The 23,405-nt window shown below is 43.4% G+C and overlaps 3 protein-coding genes and 1 long non-coding RNA gene across 4 annotated transcripts; all 4 read right to left on the bottom strand.

Moving 5' to 3' along the window:
- Positions 1 to 7,382: 7,382 nt before the first annotated feature.
- On the bottom strand, positions 7,383 to 7,805 carry LOC106640098 (uncharacterized). Its single transcript, XM_014353997.2, has one exon. The coding sequence runs from the start codon at positions 7,803 to 7,805 to the stop codon at positions 7,518 to 7,520; it is 288 nt and encodes a 95-aa protein (XP_014209483.2). The 3' UTR covers positions 7,383 to 7,517.
- Positions 7,806 to 12,060: 4,255 nt separating this feature from the next.
- On the bottom strand, positions 12,061 to 13,453 carry LOC106640104 (uncharacterized). The gene is made up of 3 exons (XM_089588968.1): positions 13,381 to 13,453; positions 12,659 to 12,871; positions 12,061 to 12,564 (listed from the first exon to the last, which is right to left on the bottom strand). The coding sequence occupies exons 1-3, from the start codon at positions 13,390 to 13,392 to the stop codon at positions 12,319 to 12,321; spliced, it is 471 nt and encodes a 156-aa protein (XP_089445094.1). The 5' UTR covers positions 13,393 to 13,453; the 3' UTR covers positions 12,061 to 12,318.
- Positions 13,454 to 17,410: 3,957 nt separating this feature from the next.
- On the bottom strand, positions 17,411 to 19,023 carry LOC106640109 (tubulin beta-2B chain). The gene is made up of 4 exons (XM_014354019.2): positions 18,964 to 19,023; positions 18,097 to 18,866; positions 17,635 to 18,011; positions 17,411 to 17,547 (listed from the first exon to the last, which is right to left on the bottom strand). Exons 1-4 carry the CDS (start codon positions 19,018 to 19,020, stop codon positions 17,411 to 17,413), a joined length of 1,341 nt encoding a protein of 446 aa, XP_014209505.1. The 5' UTR covers positions 19,021 to 19,023.
- Positions 19,024 to 22,312: 3,289 nt separating this feature from the next.
- On the bottom strand, positions 22,313 to 23,199 carry LOC111643019 (uncharacterized). Its single transcript, XR_016292847.1, has 2 exons — positions 23,149 to 23,199; positions 22,313 to 22,869 (listed from the first exon to the last, which is right to left on the bottom strand). It is a non-coding gene; the product is annotated as an uncharacterized LOC111643019 (long non-coding RNA).
- Between the last annotated feature and the right edge of the window lie 206 nt (positions 23,200 to 23,405).

The raw sequence follows: 23,405 nt of genomic DNA, 5'->3' as shown, positions 1-23,405 counted from the left end.
CCGCACTTTACTTATTTGCCGAGCGTTACTGGCGAGGCTTGCGATTGGCTGGGAAGAGATTAAGTAAAACCTGGATAAAATTATACATAGATATCTGGTTTATGTATACATATATCCCCATACCTGTAAGTATACATACGCGTCGAGGATCACCTTGGGGATATACCAATCATTAATCCTCTGTATATACCGCATACGTATATACAATACCTATTTTTTATCTCCCTCGTTACCATCAGCCGTAAGTATACGTCTATACCGCGCATCGAGTACAGGTATGTTATGTACCCCTGCCTATATGTGTATAATCGTTAAATGTATACTTATTGTATGTTTGTACATCAGGGGAAAGGAAAAAGGACAAAAGAAGAATCACAGGATATGATGTATCAGTCGCATTCGTTCTAATCGCGATTAATTAATTTTTCACGTAACGAATAATCATAAAGTTGACTACATATACCTATAGACTGACGGACGGGAGGCTCGTGCGAGCGGATTATTATTGCCGCAGTGCGGCGCGACTGTTAACAACGCATCCTCCTTGATTGTTTTGCTGCAGTGCGGCGCGAAATGGGAGGAAAAAAAAAAAAAAAGAGAAAGAAAACAACAACAACTACAGCGGATAATAAATTTCAACGGGTGAGAGATTGACGAGTCACGGGCCGTACCGTACAATCCTTCCATTATTCCGCGTCCGTTGACCCGAGCCTTCTCTCTAAATTAAACCAGTGAAAATGTTCACTATTTTGGTAGTGAGTGTCTGTTTCACTTGAAGCTAAGTGAAAATGTTCACTATTTAGATATACGTTTTTTTTTTTCACTTTCAATTAAGTGAGAATTCCACTTTTCTAAAGTAAGACGTTCTTCAAATCACTAATCGCTAACAAATAGTCAAATAATTCACTATTTCGTGAAGTGAAAATTTATTTCACTGTGTACAAAGTGAAGTTGTCCTTCCGCCTGTATCTACCCTATACATGGACCGAACCTATACTCACTGCTTTTGAGAGTTAAAATCATTTCACTATTTTATGAAGCGAATATTCACTATTTGCATGTGACCTGATCGTAACTGACGAGGGTAGTGAAAATTACACTATTAACCAGTGAAATTTCACTGGTTTAAATTTAGAGAGTTGGATTAATCCTCCCGGTTGTATAGTACTCTGGTTTTTCTTTTTTCTCCCTCTCCATTCTTTTGAACATTACTTGAGTATTATCAATAATGCGTACCACCCGGCACAAGGTCAATGGCTACCCATACTCATGGGAGGCTTTTACGGATCTATGAGATCCCGTGTGGTGTAACGCTTTACAATATGCTTTGAAATAAAAAAAATGTTGTGTTTGAATCTGTTTAATATAATTTTACGCGTGCATAAGAGTATCCTTTTAAAAAACGGACAAAGGACAGAAAAAAAAGGTATAAAACATGCAGTGAAAAAACAATCAGTGGTTCAAGTTTATTGATAAACAATAATTCACGGAAATCAGTGTTATTTAAAGAAATAATGACTTGCAGGATTAAGTCATATTTCTCGATGTACTTAGCGTTACATATATAAGTGAAACTCGTGCTCGTGGGTATGTACCATTTATTGAAAGATTTTTGTAAAAGAGCGCAACGATTATCTCGCGCGTCGACTTACGGCGAGGGTTTGTTGGGATTCAGAGATTGAAACAAGGACTGCTGGACGCTGATGATGAGGTGCTCGAGGGGCATCCAGAACAGCTGGCCGAGTATTTGCGCGGCCGCGGGCAGGAAGGGCACCACGGCGACTGGTGCCGTTGGCTGTGGCGCAGGGGGCACGCTGGGCATGAACGCCGGGTAAGGAGCTGGTGGAACGGGCCCCAAGGACGGCAGCGCCGGGTACCACCTGAAACGCCAAACTGTCAGAACCAAGGTATACATCCTTAGGGGGCACATTGTACAGCCAAATGTGCGTCCACTTTTCGAGTGGATTTAGTTGACGAAAAAAAAAAAATCCAATTTGATTTAGCGATATATATATATATATATATATATATATATATATAGTTTACGGTCACAGATCGAATAAAGCCAAAGTAAGATGAGTATACATATATTACAGAAATGGGTTGGGAAGGTGAGACGGATGTATGGCTTGGCCGAAGAGTCCTCCGGGTAACCCGTGGTGTCCGTACGACGAGGGCGGTGGGCTGTCGGGCAGGGGTGTCACCGTAGCGCTGAGCAAGTTGGTCGTCGGATCGGGACTTTCGGGAGCAACGATGACAACGAAGGGCTCGCCAATGCTACTGGGCTTAGCGACCACGACAGCCACTACTGCCAGTAGTGCCATCGCGTACGTCTGAAATTCCAACGACAATGCGGACCCTTAGGATTTGCGACTGTTTTACCTCACCTGCTGTATAACCCTCACTTCGCACTTACCAGTAACATTATTATCGTTGCTCCCTCGCGAGTGAGTGCCCCTATCCGCCCATCGGCCCTTTTATATATATACGGGTTGTGCTTTTAGCTGCGTCACCTCAAGTATACGCGTGTGTACTCGTCACGCCTTGGCCCATCATGAATTTTTCGATACTCTCTTTTCTTTTTGCATATCGATCGAGGTTGATTGTTATAGGTGTTCATGAAACCTTTGCCCACAAATGTTGAACTGTACCGCAGATACCAACAAATGAACAAAGAGCATCTGATTCGGAAAACGTTAATTTGTGTGTCTGTAGGGTGGGTGGGGGGGTGGGGGCTGGTAATGACGAGAGATCGAGTTGAGAGAAAAAAAAGTTTTTTTTATTGAGAGAGGTATAAAACAAATACGTCATTCGAGTGCCGAGTGAGCGTGCCAGAGTGTTAAACAGTGAGAAAGACATAATATGCACAGTAGGTACTCATCGCGAGCGAGAGAAACAAAAAATTGTGGCATTTGTTCGTCTGGAATTTTCCACACTGCTCTAACCAAGGGAGAGAATAAGTCCTGTGGGAAATCCCGGACTAACAAATGGCACAATGAGTATAGTCTCATCGATCGGGACGAATGATTATCCATTGTTGTTCCCATCATCGCAAATGGTAGTAGACGGGAGCAACGGGTGCGTAGCTGAGGAGGGCAGGTGCCGGCGCGGCGTAGCTTGTGATGGCTGGTGCGCTCGCGTGGACGATGGAGTGGCCGTGGGAGGAGATGGTCTTCTCGGCGACGACGGCCGGGGCCACCGCGGCCACGACGGGGCTGGCGTAGCCGGTGACGACCGGGGCACTCGCGTGGACCACCGAGTTGCCGTGCGAGGAGATGGTCGCCTCGTTGACGACGGCCCCGTGGCTCCCTAGGAACGCCGGTGCTAGGAAGCCTGGCTTAGCCGCGGCGAAGGCCAACGCCCCGAGGAGGACCACCTGTGGAACGATTGTTATTTTTTTATTTTCATCCCAATGGTTACTTTGCATCACGAAAAAAAGAAAGAAAATCTTTTCACTTACGAATTTGACGAACATGTCGATTGGCGTGCCGTTTGACGATCTATCGGAGCTGAGAATCAAAAAGTGTTTGGCTGCAAAAGGACACTCGGGAGCTTTATATATACTCCCCGTTTGCCCATACCTCGCGCGCATTGCACAAAGAAGACCTTCGTCGCGAGGCGACTTCCTTGATGCGTGACGTAGGCTATATATATGTATATATGTACAATGGTTCCCCCGAAAAACGCCCGGGCGCTCTCCTTTCGGTTTACGGTTCTAGGCTCGTTAGATGCTGGTGTAGCCTGTGGCTATGTGTTATGCGTATGTATATACGCCAACAGCTCGGGCGCTTTGGAGTGGTGGTGCCCCCCGCTTTGCAGAGAAAGGCGCCAGAAGACGTTATCTCATCTGGTTTTGACGTGCCGATCGAAGGCTCCCTTTCGCGCTTGTCTTGGACTCTTTTGTGTTTTTTTTTTTTTTTTTTTTTTTTTGGGTTATTACTTTTTCATAGCAACGCGAGTTTTGTGCGTAATCATTTTTTTTTTTTTTTTTTTTTTCCAAGTATACTTGACGATTTTTAAATCAATGTTTTTCCCTTCAATGAAACCTAATACGTTCAGTATGCGTATCAAACAAATTAACTGTCGACGCGCACACATGGAGTTATGCTTTTCGTATATAGTTTGAAGTACGTGGACAACATCCTAAATAAATTTGTCATCAGTCATTAGACTTGGGCACGATCTTTTTTTTAATCGTAAAATATTTGAAATAAAATGTATTCTTTTTCAAATACTTTGACTAACTTTTTTTCTAAATTGTTTTTGCTTGGAAAAATTTTAAGTAATGTAATGTAAATAGTAATTGAAAAAATTTTTTAGCTGATTACGTATAACATTTTTAGCAAAAGATTAAAAAGGTACCCGTGTCCAAGTCTTTTAGTGGTAAAAATTTTTGAATAACAACAAAAATAATGATATCAGTAATATAAGGCTCTACTGTAAAACAATTTTGTGTAAAAGGAAAAACAACAATTGTTGGCTTAAATTATAATATATAGTATAGGTAAATCCAATCCAATCTCGTGCATAATCAAATCAAACAAAAATCTTTTTTTTTTTCCCAAAGTAGGTAAGTGTTACGTACGGAATCGCAAATTTGGCAAACGCAACGTCACAATTCAAGCTCCAGGCTTGAATACCTCGCATTATGCTCGAAAGCACACTCCGGACTCGAACAAAAAAAATAAAAACAAAAAATTATCATAAAAATCAAATCAATACATCCCGAGTTCTCAATGTATTCAACAATAACTCACCGTAAGTGTGTACATAATTATATCTTGTTTTTATTTTTACGCATAAAAAAATATTGTTTTTGTCCTCCTTTTTTTTTCCGTCGAGTCGATCTCCCCCTCACCGCATACGGAAAGTGGTCGAGATAAAAACGGTGGGAGAAAAATAGAAAAACATGGGCACATCCGCGTCTAGCTGCCCCTTGTGCGCGTATATGCTCTTCTCTCGGCGAAGAACCGGGAGGAGCGCAGAACTGGACCACCTTGGGACGGTGCGTCGACACGCGCGTACATGGGTATACAGCGAGAGAGCAACATGCACTTGAGGAGCACCTGTGATGTGTATGCGTGTTTATCGCGGCAGGACGATCACGGATCTCTCTCTCTCTCTCTCTCTCGCGAACCATATACGTGTATATACATACCAACATAACATATCCGCGACGACGGCGCGTGAACACACCTTACAGGTATCACCATCGCCGTTGTTACTTTTTCGTCAGATCCGCGTATTATTATTTCGTCAATCCCCGTCTGAAGTACCCTTTTTTCCCTCCCAGAGGCGCAATTTATCGTACACATAGTGCTCGTTAATAATAAAAAAGGTGTAGTTTGGTCTCTTACGATCATTGGACAAAGGGGAAAATCCGCTCCTTTCGCAATCGAGGGTCAAGCCGTACAGCTTGTAGGCCCCCGCCCGTTGCGAAATCCGTGGATTTATGTGTATATATATATATATATACACTTGTCCTCCTCATTATCTTTGATGAGTGGGTATGTATATTTATATACGGTAGCGCGGGTATACAATATGTAAGCGGGTAATACGCCCCAATGGGACGTCTCGTTTCGTCAGGTCAGCTCTGTTTTTGTTCGCGTCGATTGCATTAATCAGCTCGTCGTCGCCACCTAGGTATATCTACTTCGCGCGTCGTACGTACCTACGTATGCCATATACATACATATGACACACTTGTACGTAATATTTATAGCATGTGCAACATGGTGTTACGTTGCCACCAATGTTACATTTTATGCAGTATAACATAAGTATGCTTATGAGCTAGGGAGTCGTGATATTGCACGTACATACGGGTAGTTTTCGTGTAGATTGAACTTGGATAACGACTTTTTTTCAAGTGTACACCTCATTGTGCATACATATTATATGCATGTGTATTAAAAGGAGAGCGAGTGGCAAATAGGTATATATACTTGGTGACGTGGAAAATTAATGATAGAAAAATAGAAGATATATTATCAGTTTGACCCTAAAACAAACCCGTTGAACTCGTTGTTCTCGAAACAACAACAGCACAAAGTGTGTCAGCAGCAAAAGAGTATAATTATATAGGTATACAAATGTATATAATAGGGAGGACTGGGGAGAGAGAGCACACAGTGTAGGTAGGTGATGTGTATACCTATACCTATACGTGCTTGCAAGTATTGATTGAGACTTGAAAATGGGCCGAGTGCACTCTACCCTACCGAGGCCCATTGAAATTGAAAATAGATGGTATACGGTCGAAAGTGGAAGATGGTTACGTACCTTACCTACCTGTGACTGTCAAGCTGTTGGGAAAAAAAGGAAAAGTCTGACAACGACTGTGAAGAGAAGAAGAAGAGTAGGCGTGAGCTGCATGTAATAATACGAGTGCTCTAGCCAGCCTACATGTATATTTATATATATATATCCTTGCCTTTGCAGAAAATGCTGCGATTGATGCCACTATGTATTATCATACCTATAGCGTTGCCATTTGGAACCACGCAAACGCGTTCGCTTTCGTACTTACTTATACACTCGTGCATGCACGCGCTCCATATCACTATGCATGCAGTGCTGTCGTAACAATCCGTCCAGTGTTACGTTGCCGTGTGCTCGCGACACATATTGCATTCATCCATGCATGTGCTAATAATGCATAATGATGGGCGAGTTTGGTTAGCACTGCCGTGCGACGTATATTTATATACTTGCAGTACAAACTCGGAATTTCGACAACAACGCGTCTCCTCTTTCTCGCGGTGACATTCGACTGTACGCATATATATACATCTCAGCACGGGACGATAATTAGATAATTATATATATATTCCGACAAATGTATGAGTTTTCTCCCACGGTATTTACATAACTATTTTGATCGAGTCGGATTAGGGAATTCATAATTGGTCGGAATTTTACTCTCCCTCGCTTGCTCTCGAGCGGGGAAAAAACAATTTTTATTCCAGCGCTACGTGAGCTAAGGCCCACCTGTTGTACGTCCCAAAAACTTGGTCGTGCATTTTTGCTTGACTCCAATTAGTATAATTGATGCAAAATAACTTTTTTTTTTTTTTTTTTTTTTTCGAAAGCGAAAGGACACTCATTTCTTTTTTTTTTTTTTCTCTGCATATTATACATGGTTTCACACGAAACTTCGATAGAGCAATTATATCCACGCTTTCGTTTCAAAATGATTGGTGGTTTGAAAAAAAAAAAAAAAATACGATCAATCAGTACAATTGGCGAGGAGACAAATTTTACCAAAGCAAAAAAACACAATATAGCCGAAAAAGGCCATAGAGTTATTTAAAAATGTTTTTAGGAGGAGGAGGTAGGAAAATACGAAGAAAACCAAAAGATTTTTTGTTTGATTGCAAGTTATAAAAATAAGTTTATTGTCTGGTGTTCAAATCATGATGAATGACAATGCGTGTACAAACAGCGGATGTCTCGTTGAAAAACATTTTTATACAATATTATACAATGTTGAGATCGACGTGTACACTCGTCGTTTACCAAACTGGAGCTGCCGCGTAGGCCAAGGGGGCAGGGTGGGCGGCGTAAGCCAGAGGGGCAGGATGGGCAGCGTAAGCCAGGGGGGCAGGATGAGCGGCGTAGACGATGGGGCTCTTGTGCGAGATCTGGACGGTGTTGGAGTAGCTGGTAGCCAGGGGCACGTTGTGGGCCACGGCGACGGCCGGTGCGGCAGCTACCAATGGGGCAGCGGCCAAGTAACCGGGTTTTGGTGCCGCGAAGACGCAGGCGACGGCCACAGCCAGGAATACGACGAACTTGAACATCTTGGGTGAGTTGGGTTGGTTGCTCTGGTCTTCGTACTATTTGACACGAGGAACGATTGATGCCCAGCTTTGGAGCACCCGAGCCTTTTATACACCCGAAATCGCTTTCCAGGATGGAGTGGGGCACTAGTCGCGAAAGCGCGCAATCAACGCGTTTCGGCAAGTAGGTATACTTGCTCCTGTCACGCGCAATCGGTGTTGCGTGGATGTGCCGCTCTCTCTCTCTCTGTATAGCTATTGCCGTTGTTGTTGTTGTCTCCCTCTCGCGTGGATATCCCGTTGAGGCGGACCTATGGCCAAGGTCCCTGCTGTTTTTACCCGTGGCTCTCAAGGTGGCCGTATACGACCATTCGAGATTAACCATACCCGAAAAGATGCAAGATATTGCGCTACAAAGACAATCATAATACTTATAGTGTGAGAAGAAAAAAATACTCACACCCCCCCGCCCCTCCATCCCTCACGCCTTTTTTCTCTCTGGACTAATAATGAATGATTGCCCTTGTGTGCCTAATCGATTAGTTAAAATAGTCGAGCGAGAGTGGCACAAAGTACGTGTATACCAGCTATAAGTGGCCGCTGAGCGAGATGTACTTATATGTTCGGATGGTAATCGCTCCATCTCGACGACGATGGCTCCGATATCCGATCGATCGGCGATCATTGTTACTCGCTCTTAATTGTACACGCCAACGTCCACGAGCTTAGACCAAAGTGCGTTTATTATATTATGCATAAATGACGATGATATTCATACTGGCGCAAAATTTAGTTCTTAAAAATCGTTATGATGAGAGCGTGATAGCATATTATGTTACGCGGAACAGGGCAGTAAGTACTTTACGGGCTTTTTTCTTAAAAATACAGGTTTTTGTTGTTTCAATGTCGCTCGGATCAGGACAAACGATTCGTTTAATTAATTTTTTTTTTTTTTTTTTTTTTGTCATAAAAATCCTCATTAAAGTACGCCACCTGCAGGTAAAGGTAAATTGCATTCGTTCGGATGCAACGATAATTGACAACTGCCCATACCTCTCTCGTTAAGCTTATCGTGTGGACCAACGCGTCTTACGTAATGCGTTGGCATACGGCCGCTAACAATTTACGCGATTGGCCAACTAAACTGGAATAATATAATATCAATTTGAAGAACATTAGTGTGCGTTTGACGTATTAAAAAGTGACGTCTCGGGAAATACATAAAAATCCACGAGTTATGAATGCGGAAGCGTGATAACTTGACTCGACAAGTTCAAAATTAAGATTTACCGCGCACGAAAAATTCCTCCTTTTTTTTTATTCATACCGATCCAGGATGGGAAAACAAAATACATGTAGATACAAATGTAGCGCCTGGAAAGAATATGGCCAATCGGACTTTGGGATTGAATATACCGTTTGGACGTAACACCGATCAACGTTCGGAGTGGTGTCAAAGAAAAAAACACCATTTTGGCGGCGATGCCTATCTTGCCAAACTAGACGTCCCGCGAACACGTTCGGCAACGTGTACAACAATAAAATAATGTACGCGCGTAACGTTGGAAAAAAAAAAAAAAAAAAAAAACACAACGAGGGCGTGGATGAGGTTGCTGTATTCGTCTGCCCGTTCAATTTCTCGCCGAGCGAATTACCGATTTTGAAAGCACGGCTCGCATAAGGCCACTCGCACGCACCACCATTGTCCCTCCACCGGTAGTAGTAGTAGTAGTAGTTTTTGGCCGTCTTTTTTTTTTTTTTTTTTTTCATACCCCCGCTTCTCCCACGTCAGAGTCTGCCACACGCGAAAGCTAGAAGGCCGCTCGTTTCGGCTTGTGTTTCGGGTGTATAAAAGGCTCGGGTGCTCCAAAGCTGGGCATCAATCGTTCCTCGTGTCAAATAGTACGAAGACCAGAGCAACCAACCCAACTCACCCAAGATGTTCAAGTTCGTCGTATTCCTGGCTGTGGCCGTCGCCTGCGTCTTCGCGGCACCAAAACCCGGTTACTTGGCCGCTTCCCCGTTGGTAGCTACCGCACCGGCAATCAGCGGTACGTATACAATTATACACACTGTTCGTGAGATATTCGATTTCATTTTCACGTAAATTCAATACGTACAATAAATTCTAAAGATAATGTCGCGTCATTAGTTGATAATTTGCGCATAAATTAAATTTTTTATTTTACCCTCGTTGGTACGAAATAGTAGTTTTCGTACCCTGGTGGCTAACGTCTCCAGGGCAAGCAAGAGACTACTTGTGCTTATCTTGCTTGGATGCGCACCAGGTGCGAACTCTATATTTTTTCTACCGACGGCGCAGTAAACGTCCAAAGGTGAAAGAAAAAAACACCTAATTTTAGAAAAATAGTTTTCGAGGCGAGCATTTGCAAGATGTCCTCGGACTGTGTGTCGAAAACTATACGCATTGGCACTCGTATTGTGTCCCCAATCTGGGGAGAAATTTAATTATTTGACTATTGAAAAAAAAAAAAAAAAAAAAAAAAAACTTTAATTGAAGGTAATGAGAGTGATGTTGATCAATTGTCTTTCTTGTATCGTTACAGCTTACTCTGCTCACCCGTACTACAGCGCGTATGCAGGCAGTGCATACGCACCATTGGCTTACGCCGCTCACCCCGCGGCTGCCCCCATCGCCTATGCTTCACCCTACGCCTACTCTTACTACCACTAATTCAGTGTTTTTTCCATCCGAAATACACGTTGATGATCATTGATCTTCCATAGGTACTATGGATTTCGCACTTGTTATGAATTGTATGTACTTTGGATAACCAATTTGTGTATTTTTTTTTTCCTTTGCTGTCGCAGCACGCAGTATAATTTTTGTATCAAATGGATCTCATTGTAATAAACGATATTTGCTAATCATGTGAATTTTCTTGTTTTTTAACTTTAACTATATAGTCCCATTGTTGTTTTATTTTTCATGGAATTTGAATGATTTTCATTAATTCAATTGTTGATACTCCTATACCAAAGAGTGATTCTACATATTTTAATAACCACAATTCAATAAGAAGAAAAGTGTTAGAATATCAGGTATACTTATTAATTTATAAGTAATAAGAGGTCAGAGGTTGACAATTAGCAAATACGAATTTTCAAACTCTGGTGATCTCAATATATCGTCCTTTTTACGATATTCGCAATATTCACGTAGATACAGCCCTTTAAAGTTTTTGATTTATTTTTGACCAATGTATAAATATATATTGTTCTTATAAAACATTTTGGCATTAAATAATGATATGATAATGTTTTACTATTTGTAATATATAGATACGGATTGATCTACTATGATACTCAGCTAACTTGGCAAATGATTTCAAAATTCAATATTTTCATCCGAGTAAAAATGTTCAACAAATAATTTGCCATTTGTGGTCAAAGTAACGTCAAAATTTGTTAAAAACCACTGTTTCAAAATAACAGTAACTAATGACGAAACATCTTGAGATGTACATATACATATGTATATACCTGCAGATAGACCAAACGACCAGATAAAGAATATCTTACCTATATATACGCGCACCATATGCGCACAATCATCAAACGCCTACCAAGTGAAGGAATAACCGCACGGAGAAATAAATCCAACTGGTTGTGTACCGAAATATCGAAATTCATCTCGTGTTATAACACATGGGTGTACCTTTCGTGTTGCGTGAATGCGACGCTTTATAAATATACCTGTAAAGGATATATACCTATATGAACTTGGTCTTGTGGGGGAGGGGAGGGATTGTAAGCCCTTATACGAGGATATTACACCCCACCAAGGGTATATATGCATAATATACTCAGGTGATGACACGCTCAGTCAATCAATAGCACAAGGGGTATTTAATATACATATAAGTACACACATATGTACGATTCTCGTTCCACTAGATTATACAATGAGGCGTTATACAAGGGTTTCCCACGTTCTACTCCGCGAGCTTGCACGCAAAAATACACAAATATACGTATAGCCTCGTGTGACTATTATATGAATGACAATGCGCGTGTATCATAGATAGTATGAAAAAAAAGAGAGACGAGCTACCAATATGCATCCTCGGGACGTGTATTTATATAAAGCCAATTGTCATCGGAGGATAACAATATCTCGTCCGGTGCGCACGTGCCTCCGCGATAGGAGTATAGAGTGTTTCCACGTGCGCGACAATGAGACTCTATATACATGCAGTTTCGTATCGTATAGGGATTGTTTTTTGGAGGCGAACAAAGAAAAAGAAGAGCGGCGTAAAACACAATCGGTAGTAAAAATACAATTTTATTGAGGTTTTCGTTCTCCCTGGGTGTACACGCGTGATTAGGGCTCGTTGGGAGGAATTTCGGCGAAACTCGCTCCAACGAGATCGAGAACACATCGGTAAATACAAAATACACATGGGGGTCAATCTTTCGTGAAATACTGATAAATTCCCTTCGGTCCGCAAGCGTCGTCGCGTGTCGGATTTTTGGCTCGGGTCGCTGCACCTCCGGCTGTGCGCACGGGCTCCTAGTAGTGGTTGTAAACGTTGTGGCCGTAAGCGGAGAGGCCGCCGAGGTAGCCGTTGTAGCCGCCGAGTCCTAGCCCGTTGTCGTAGTAGCCGCCGTAGCCGTGGCCGTAGCCGTAGTAGGGCGAGTACGACGCCGGGTAGCCCCCGAGGTAGGTGGGCGAGTAGTAGCCGAGCTTGTTCAGCGGATTGGCGTAGATGATCTTCTTGGCCCCGGGGTAGAGTCCGCTCGTGTAGTACGACGGGTACTAATGTTTATACATATGTATACGTTAGTTGTATGTAATTGTTTTTTTTTTTTTTTTTTTTTTTTTTTTTTTTTTTTTTTTTTTTTTTCATTACTCGGACCTTGATGACGCTGGCGTAGCTGCTGGCGTAGGGCGAGTAGCCGACCGAGGGCGCGAGACTGACGACGCTGCCGCCGTGTCCGTAGCCACCGTAGCCGCCACCGTAGCTGTACGCGCTGCTGTACGGGCTGCCGTAGTACCCGTAGCTTCCCAAGCCGGAGTACAGGCCACCGGCCGAGGCGTACACCGCCAGGGACAAAAGTACGAGCTGCGCGGGAAAACAAATTTATGCATTTTTTTTTTTTTTTATCATTCATCATTTTTCATTTTACATTTCGCATATATCCAAACGAACGTTCAATCGCTAATCAACAACAACACAATATTCATCACGTTCCAAAGAAATTGTTTATCGGATTTAAATTAATACGTTATTTCAAATAAACGTTTATTCCAACCGACAATATTTTTTATCGGTATCAATGCGTGTAACTTAATTTTAATTATGTATAGTAAAAGGTATGATTCGCGCTGATTTCAACAAGCGGCGGTAAGTATTATACCTATACCGGGGGAATGTTGGAATCTTCGATCGTAAGGGTGTATTCGATTGTGCATAAATGAAACCGGTAAAGTCTTCGAGAACGAAAAATAAGCTTCGTACCTGTAGTGGCGTAACATGCCCACGAGGTGCGAGCTCTATTTTTTATAATTTTTTTTTTTCTATTTTCAAAGTAACACAAGATGCGCGAGCAAAGGGCGACGGTGAATACTTACCAGCTTGAACATGACGACTGGAGTGGGTACAAAAGTGTAAAAAGTAGGAGGCCTGTATAGCTCTCGTGGAACAGTACTGCGGACTGACTGATTTAGCAAAGAGCACCCGAGACACTTATATACCCACCCGAGGATCGGGCGATGCATCCGCGGTGCCATTAGATCGAGCGGGAGAGAAAATATGCGAATCGAGAAGGACGAGGTAAAAAGCAGAGGAAGGAGGAGTTGTAGCTCTAACAGCGCGGGTTGTTGACAATGGGGGGGAAAAAAAAAAAAAAAAAAAAAAAGTCCCCTCCAGCACGAGGTGTCAATAGACGCATCGAAGGCTCCGCGCGGTATCTCCGCGGGTGCTTGCCACTGGACGAGCCTCTCAAGGATGATGCATTACGAGAGCAAGGAACGCCATGGGACACACCGATGCGTGGAAGGGAAAAAAAAATAAAGGCGGCGCTCCGGCGAGGTCGGACCCATTATGATTTGCATGGAAATCAAACGAGAGTGCACGCGGGAAAATTCGCTCTCCTACTTACGCGGGCACTCTTCTGTGACTTTTTTTTCACGCCCGATGTCTTTTCTCTGTCTAACCATCGATAGACACCTATATTCCAATGACCGCGGAACAAGCCAAGTTTTACGAGCCATCGTAAAGAGACTCCAGAGGCCACATCGCGTCGGTCCAAGTAGGTATACAATACGTTATATATTGCGACCAACAAAGGCACATCGCGGCGCGTGTTTATTGTTCGAACTACCCATAGTTTACGATGATAACATTTATTATTTAGCAATAAAAAAAAAAAAAAAATCAAGCGATCCGTTATTTGCGAGTCTTTTCAGTTTTTTTTTTGTTTTTTTTTCCAAGGCCCGTAGTTGTGTTGGAACTAAAAGCTTGGGGAGCAAAGATTTGATTGTTCGGAGAGTGAAGATGAAGGAAAAAAAGGAGGAATTCGTTGAACGGCAAAAAATGATCCTTTTTATCGAGTGGGTTGAGCAAGCGCGTAATGTGCCCATTAATTGCCATCTCGTAAACAAATAAAATAATTTTTTTTCGCTCTCCCGCGCGGTGGTATTTTCGCAATCGACTCACGCAACGATCGACATTAAAACGCCGAGCATCGATCATTATTCGACGGATGGACCATTGCGCGCATCATCGGCGCACATGTGTTTGTACGTATAGGATTGCTCAACGATTAATTTCTTTATAATTGAAACCTTACTTTATCCGGACCTTTTTTTTTGGTCTAGCAATCGTACGTATATAATGACGTGTCGAGTCGAAACTAGAGGTTGTATTGTATTGAATTATTTTTTTTTCCATTCCTAAGTATATAGTTGTGGAAGAAAAAAAACGAGAAGAAATACACACACGGCCCAGCATGCCAATAAAAGATAGCGTAATCGCTAGCAATGAAAAGAGAATAATTCTTATAAATATGCGATTAAGTAATTGCAAGTTGCTTCAAAGTAATTTTTTTTTTATTCGCTCAATAATTGCCTTATTAATAAAAAGGAAAGAAGAAAAAAATAAACGGCAGCTGACCGCGAAGGCTGAGCGTGCCGATCTACGAGAAACGGCCGCGATAGCCTTCGTCCCATGGAAAAAATGAGCCGACGCGTTGTGAAAACGCCGGGAAAATAAGAGCGCGGCTATTGGAAAATCAGTTTCATTTCGCGTCCATCAAACCTACATGTGATGTATGCGCAACACGTTACCGACGATTCGACGTATGGCCCAACCCATGTGGACGATTTATGTTCATACTTTGCGCACATTCGGAAAATCGCTTAAGGTTCACGTTTTTCATAAACACACACGTGAGATAAGTATTTCGATCGAACGGGCGATAAAATTGTATCCGAGAGGTCAAACCACAGGTGTCCTTTTCCCCACTTTGGCCGTGAACCCTATACGTCAATGGCGCAAAACCTCACGATTTTTCACGGTTCGTCTCGTAAGTTTCCCTAAACGGTAAAAAAAATGCGGGCAAAAAACGAAACAATCCAACGCCCGGCAGGCAAGGACGGCCGTCGGCGAGGGCGGGTGCCTCGCGGAATTTCTCCAGCGAGCGTCAAGGCCCGAGGCTCTCCTGTCGTCGCCTTTGGGACACCGAGAGAGAGAGAGGGAGGACGGAGCAAGAGAGCTCGCGTAATCGCGTGAGAAAAAAAAAAAAAAAAAAAGAAAAAAAAGCCGACAATGGCAAATAGCAACCAGATGGAAGTTTAATATATACGGGCAGGCTCTAATGTATAATGAGCAGGCGAGGCAGGGCAATTTGTAGGTTGGCGCGCGTGTTAACGTAACTATCGCGGTGTGCTCGCGATCGGCGCCTATACTCGTTGGGTGTGCAAGACTATATATGGCATGTTACAGGCCCGAGGCCGAGATCGGCCGATCGGATCGAGTCGCGAAATGATATGGTCAAGTAGCCATCGTTGACCCCAAGGCGTATAGGGTTCACGCTCGCCGTGCTCCAACGTATATACATAATATATATACGCGCTGGTGCATACATACATACATGTGTAGGTAATCTAAGAAAATGAGCGGATCATGTGGCAACACGATAATATATGTCCAATGATGGTTTTAGCGCAAAGTCCAGTAGGTCTCGGTATAAGTAACAAAAATGATTGTATGTACACATTATCGAAGCCCCAGAGAAACGAGAAGAAAAAAAAAAAAAAAAAAAAAAACATATACAGGACAAACAAAGTGTAGAGGTATGCTGTTGATGGGGTACCTATACTTGTAGGTATACGGGCCGATGGATTTGCCCGTCGTCTTTGGCGTTGCAAGGTTTATAACTTGATCGACTTGGCACTCAGCGAGAGCACGCCTCCTACATTATATTCAATCGCGTGTATAAGAATAAGCTATTTTGTACGCTGTTGACGGATGACGAGGGACGGGTATAGGTAAATCTGTATACCGCATAGAGTTAACGTGTAGAGTATGCACTCGCTCTTCCCTTGCATGTGTACACCCCATGATTATAGCCAGACAATGTATAAGCGAGATTCAAATTATACTTTAATGATCTTTTGCCACATATACATATGTTGTATGCATTACCCGATGTATGCAAAACCTCATGTCGTTTCCACAATAATCCACGCCTTCGATTTTCGATTATTTATTGGATACGACCCTTGGGCAAGTTGCGTAACCACGGGCGCGATGTCATCTGTTAAAATCCGCTCTTGATTGGTACAGTGCGCGTGTGTGTACAGCTCATGGGAGGACATCAGGGATGTTTCGTTTGTGCAATGTTTACGCAATGCCCACAGATCCGTGAACCTATGGTGCACAGTTGTGCAACTATATACGTAAGCGTCATGTGGGGCTGACTTTCGTTAAAAGTAAACGTGGCAAGGGCCTCCTCCCGCCCCCGTACGATCGATTTCTTACCGATCGCAAACTCACGCGTGAAGAAAAAAAACCTCCCAAGTGTAATAACAATCTGCGTCAAGTCAATCAATTACACTGCGCTCCACTTGCGATTGAGAGCCAACGATTGCCAACGATTGCCAACGATGACTGTTGCGGAGTCGTAATTTTTTATTTTTATTACCGATCCAACGACCTGTTTCCATCGCTACGCTCATTGACGATGATTATAATTGCGCGTAACCAGTATAATGGAAGAAGAAGAAAAAATGATCATAACACGGGATGTATATTGAATGTGTGTGTGTGTGTTTTTTTATTTACTAGCGATAAAATTTTTATTGGGATTTACAGTACGACCGGAGCACGTGTGCGCGTGAGAGCAGCAAAAACAGGAAGTACAAAGATAAATATATTTATAAAACTATAGCGTAACGACACCACCATTGTTCTTGTCGTGTATATATATAAATATATATGTATATATATTTATTGTATCATTTTTTGTTTTTGTTTTTGTTTTACCATCATTTGCACAAACACGCGGATTTTTCCCCCCCAATAGACGAGCCAATAAAAATCATTGAGGTTGCAAAGAGGGGGAGGTAGGGTCGAAAAACTGAAAAAGTCCCCCTTTCGCTAAGCTTCCTCGTTCTCGCCCTCGTCCTCGTCAAAGTCGCCGTCCTCGTCCGCCGTGGCCTCCTGGTACTGCTCGTACTCCGACACCAGGTCGTTCATGTTGCCCTCGGCCTCCGTGAACTCCATCTCGTCCATGCCTATACACGTGTTGAGAAGGTGACACATATTATAATATACACTATTCAGGCGCATCCGGCAAAAAAAAACAGAGAGAGAGAGAGTACCTTCCCCGGTGTACCAGTGGAGGAAGGCCTTTCTGCGGAACATGGCGGTGAACTGCTCGGAGACGCGCTTGAAGAGCTCCTGTATGGCGGTGGAGTTGCCGATGAAGGTGGCCGACATTTTGAGGCCCCGGGGCGGTATGTCGCACACGGCCGTCTTGACGTTGCTCGGTATCCACTCGACAAAGTACGAGCTGTTTTTGTTCTGGATGTTGAGCATCTGCTCGTCCACCTCCTTCATGGACATGCGGCCCCGGAAGACCGCAGCGACAGTGAGGTAACGGCCGTTGCGTGGGTCGCACGCCGCCATCATGTTCTTGGCGTCGAACATTTGCTGGGTAAGCTCGGGCACCGTCAGCGACCGGTACTGCTGCGAACCCCTTTGATTCCCATAGTTTGTATCATCCTCTCGATGCCCATGTATACGACAACAAATTTAATGATAAAACACGTGTTTGTGTGTACCTCGAGGTGAGCGGGGCAAAGCCGGGGATGAAAAAGTGCAGCCGGGGAAAGGGGACCATGTTGACGGCGAGCTTGCGCAGATCGGCGTTCAGTTGGCCGGGGAACCTCAAGCAGGTCGTGACCCCACTGAGGGTGGCGCACACCAGGTGGTTCAGGTCGCCGTAGGTGGGGGTCGTCAGTTTCAGGGTGCGGAAGCATATGTCGTAGAGGGCCTCGTTGTCGATGCAGTACGACTCGTCGGTGTTCTCGACGAGCTGGTGGACCGAGAGGGTGCAATTGTACGGCTCGACCACGGTGTCGGACACCTTTGGCGACGGCACCACGCTGAAGGTCATCATTATCCGGTCGGGGTACTCCTCGCGGATCTTCGATATGAGGAGGGTGCCCATGCCTGCCCCGGTGCCCCCACCTAGGGAGTGGGTCAGCTGGAAGCCCTGGAGGCAGTCGCAGCTCTCGGCCTCCTTGCGGACGACGTCGAGGACCGAGTCGACGAGCTCGGCGCCCTCGGTGTAGTGGCCCTTGGCCCAGTTGTTGCCGGCCCCGCTCTGCCCGAACACAAAGTTGTCGGGCCGGAAGATCTGCCCGAATGGCCCGGAGCGCACGGCGTCCATCGTACCGGGCTCGAGGTCGACGAGGATGGCTCGGGGCACGTACTTGCCCCCGGTCGCCTCGTTGTAGTACACGTTTATGCGCTCGAGCTGTAGGTCCGAGTCCCCGTGGTACGATCCCGTCGGGTCGATCCCGTGCTCGTCCGAGATCACCTCCCAAAACTAGAGGGGCGAGAGGGATAGAGAATTAAAACTGCTGCGGGGCCATTTTTTTTTTTTTTTTTTTTTTTTCTTTTTCTTTTTCCTCCGAAATGCTAACCTTAGCGCCGATCTGGTTGCCGCATTGGCCGGCCTGCAGGTGCACGATCTCCCTCATGGCTGCTGCTGCTGCTGCTGCTCCTCCTCCTTATCGGGCCGTTTTTTTTCTTCTCCTCTGGGCTTTCCTTTGCGTCGTGCTTACTTTTTTTTTTTTTTCCCTCGGGATCCGTCGAAAATGGTACTTTTTTTGCTTTTTCGCTCCTTCAGAATGATCCGACTCGCGATAACCAATCTATCGCTGTGCCGATCTTCATAGCTCTGCGGGCCCGTGTTGTGTGTGCGTGACCGCGTTCCCTTGGAAACAGCTGAAAAATGACGAGCGAAGGAACACTTTTTTTTTTTTTTTTTTTTTTTTTTTTTCGACACTTTTGTTTGCGTATAGCTATATGCATTCACGCGACATATTAATTATGTTCGAACGAGCATTATATTGTATGTACATATTGCGATTGTCCGATTGTTAGAGAGAAGAGGTGGTGGATGGAAAAAGAAAAATCGTTAACAAAACGAGCGCATAACATTATTTTTTATAATTACACGCTTGAGACTCGCGGCTTACGAACAATGGGAGCCGGGAATCTCTGACCTCAGCGATGCTGCTCGAACGAAAGAAAATGTAACAATTACAATGATGAAGAAAAAAAAGTCGCGACGACAATTTGAATCAAATGTGAGTTTGAAGGGAGGAATAAAAAATAAAGATGGAAACAATAGTCAAGCCATTTATTGTTTTGAATTTACATGCAACACATTTTCCATATAATAGATATGTATATCCACACACGCGATGGCACTTTAGCTGATAATATTACATATATGATAGGTATACTAACCAAGGGAATTTTGCACAAATTGCATCGATATAGCGACAACAACGAGACTCGCTCGCTCTCTCTCTCTCTCTCTTGGCGCGCCAACATTAAAGACGGAAGTTTCGCGCGAACTGGGTTAAGGTAAATCTTACAGGATTATCTGTATAGGCTCGTTACGCGAGTATCTATATAGATATACATATATACCTACCTACTTACGCACTTCAACCCACGTAATTTTTTTTTTTTTTTCGTATAACCGCTGCGTGGCTATTATGTACCAACGTATTAGTATGCCTATGTGTGTGTGCGCCTCTCTCCGCATGCATATATAATATACAGTATGTATAGGTACAAGGCGTCACCCGCCTAGCTCCTCCTCCATAGACGCATTCCTCTCTATACTCTATACTCTTTTATACGTGTTACATCTAGCGTGTCATGCGTATAAGTGCTTGACGATTTACTCTTTTTTTTTTTTTTTTTTTTTTTTTTTTTTTCATAGTATACCTTTAGTCCGCTTGAAATAAAAAAAAAAAAAAGTCTCTTGCGGTGAGAGTGTTATATGATGTGTGTACACCGAACTCGAGGTTTTTAACGCAAATGTGCGTACGCGCGTCCTCAATCGTATCGAGTACCTATGCTTACTTACTTGTGTATAGTTTTTTTATTGGTTTATTGGGACAGGAGAGTTAATTATTATTGTGAGTTTATCGCGCGTGTATTACAGGTTCCAAGGACCGGCGGTAGATTATTGTGCTTGCGCCTATATTATAGGTAAAAGTGGAGCAAAATCCAAAACATTTTAATTCTTTGTTTAGTCGATATTTTGGATATTGGATGTAATTAATGATACTCGAAAAAATTCATTTCCCACTCAAAAATGTCAATGGACGTTGATTTACGTACTCGAAAACCATTTCGGTTTTTTTTTTGTTTTGTTTTTTTTCCAATAATATCTCTTAGTTTCGAGCAAACAAGATCTTTCGTAGTTTGATCGCGTAACACAAATGGTTTTTTGTGCCATTACCACCGCATCTTTTACCTTTTGTTTCTCTTTATAGATAAAATAAGTATATTGTGTTGGAATGGCTTCGCTCCTAACATGGGCAATGTAAATTCCATGTAACATTCACGAATAAATCATCAATGCTTCATTCGTATGAATAATGTATTTCGCTCGGCGTAAACACTTTGCACTTGTACCTGTGCGTGACTATAACTGCCGTTTGCCCATAAACATCACATAAACTGTACATATACGTAATAACGATCGGTATAGCACACGCGCGCTACTGTTAAGCTGCTCTCACTGACGATGCGTAAAAGGACCGAACCTATAACACGCAAAATCAACGGCCAATTGTCATCTCGATCGAGCCGGTTATCTACAAGTGAAAACATTTCTCTCTCTCTATCGAAAGAGAGAGAGAGAGAGAGAGCGTGCAATGCATCACGCGTCATTGAGAAATACACCTGCAATGCGATATATGTACTTAACGATTCGAGGGGCAGCGCCTCTTTCGTGTGGATGTAGGCATATTAAACCTACCTGCCTGCACTTGCTACTTATAAACAGCTTCCCAAGGAGTAAAATAGTTCATCGCAATTATGCATTTCTATGCGCTCGTTAGGCGTGATGATGGTTAGGCAACGTTTGATGCACACGCAACAGTTGACCGGTGCATTATAATATTATATACTTGATACTTACTACTGATTGACGTGCGGGCATTATGAAAGCACTGCCAATGTGATGATTTTGTATTTGCTCTGATTAAATTAGTATGATGTAAACACAGAATTAAGTTCACGACTCAATCGAAAGATCTACGAGGAAACTTTGTAAGGTTAAAATAATAATATGTATCCGCAACGTGTGCCACGTATCATTGAAATTATGCAATTTCGAGCAGATGATTTTTTTACATCTCAAAATAAATATGTAGGTACTATATTATGTATTGACCTTTATACCAAATCTTTACTACGACAAACGTATACGTATAATATACATACCTTTAAGATCGGAAAACTCGTATCTATTAAAAATATATTCGATAAACAACAAAGTAACAGCCATACATTGATTTTAGGCAAATAATATTTTAAAAGCGTATCTTGTAAGTACTACCCTATATTATAATTAGACGAAAATCCCATTCAAGTACTTACAATCACGTTCAAGTACTTACCTAATTAACTTTAAATGTAACTTTGGCCCATTGTTTCAGTACAACACATATTATAATCATACACGTATGAAGCTTATTGGTGCGATGAAATGTTACGTTGGGACACCTCATCTCTCTCTCTCTCTCTGCCCTGTTATTTTGTCTCGTTCCGTCAAACCAATCGAGCCAATTTGGTTGGTTGGAGTCGTTGTATAAAATTGGTGGACTTATAACAAAACAAATGTGTACACCTTATCCTAACACTGAATCCTTCGATTTAGATAAGGTCTAATAAATAATATGGTGGTGGTGGTGGTGGTTGATGATGATAATAAAAGCCAAACATGGTTAATGAAAAAACAAAAAAAACAATCAACAATTTATTAATATAATCTTGAGGCAGCAATAACAATCGAGGTAAACCACGATAAAAGGATAAAACAGAAGATCACAGAGAAAGTAGAATCAGTAGATAATTATAGTGTAGAGTGTGAGACGTGTACACGCTGTATACAGCCGGACAGATAGCTCCGTTTTCTTTATACACACACACTTACGCGCGGTTTGAATAAGGAAACAAAAAGGTGTACAACCATTTATCAGTTAAAAAAACACAGACACATATTTACACGAGGCGGGGGGGGGAGGGGTCGATCAACGCCGGTAGGCAATGTACGGAGCGGCCGGATTGTAGGGGTTGTAGTAGGCAGCGTGGGGGTAGGCGTAGGCGGCCGGCGATGCGACGGAGTAGGCAGCCAGGGGGGCAGTGGCGAGGTAAGGGGCGGCGATGGCGTGGTTGATGGCGTGGGAGTTGAAGCTCGAGCCGACGGTTGCCACGGTCAGGGTGGCCGGTGGCAGCACACCGGCCGAACAGCCGGACATCAGTGTGAAGAATCCCACGAGGACGGCGACCACGGACACCTGCACCGACAACGACACAACATTTATAATGACCATTCGTCTCGAATCAACACTCGGCACTTGTATGGTGCTACCTCGATATACCTTCGTTACGTATATATATACATGGTAAAGTTGAGACGCCACGCCATATGCACCAGAGTCTCAACTTTACAGAGGTCAAAATAGCCACCGTTTATTTATACATACAACAGTATAAAAATTACAATATATACATGCAAAGAGAATAATATAATGGAGTCCTCCTGGCACTACTTATCGTATTATTTTTATACTCACGAGGCACTTGTTCGGCATTTTGCTTGGTATGTTGGTTGTTGCGTTGGTCAACGAAAACTGCGATGCCGGAGTCGAGTCGTCCGTGCCTTTTATACTCGGTTGGGCCCCGAAAATCAGAGAAGCCCCCAACGTATGGGCTCGGATCGTCCACTTGGGCAAGCAACCGATAGTCGCCGGTGAAAATCGGGGGGGAGGGGTAATCCCCACGCTGGTCGTGATTCGCGAGTAGCGGCAGGAGGTGACAAAATCGCTCACGA

Source organism: Copidosoma floridanum, unplaced genomic scaffold (genome assembly GCF_036245765.1).
Source record: "Copidosoma floridanum isolate Cflo_tuat_1 unplaced genomic scaffold, Cflo_Japanese_pri ptg000007l, whole genome shotgun sequence".
In the NCBI taxonomy this organism is placed as follows: domain Eukaryota; kingdom Metazoa; phylum Arthropoda; class Insecta; order Hymenoptera; family Encyrtidae; genus Copidosoma; species Copidosoma floridanum.
The sequence above is the reverse complement of the archived record's forward strand: the minus strand, read 5'-3'. Positions and strand labels throughout refer to the sequence as shown.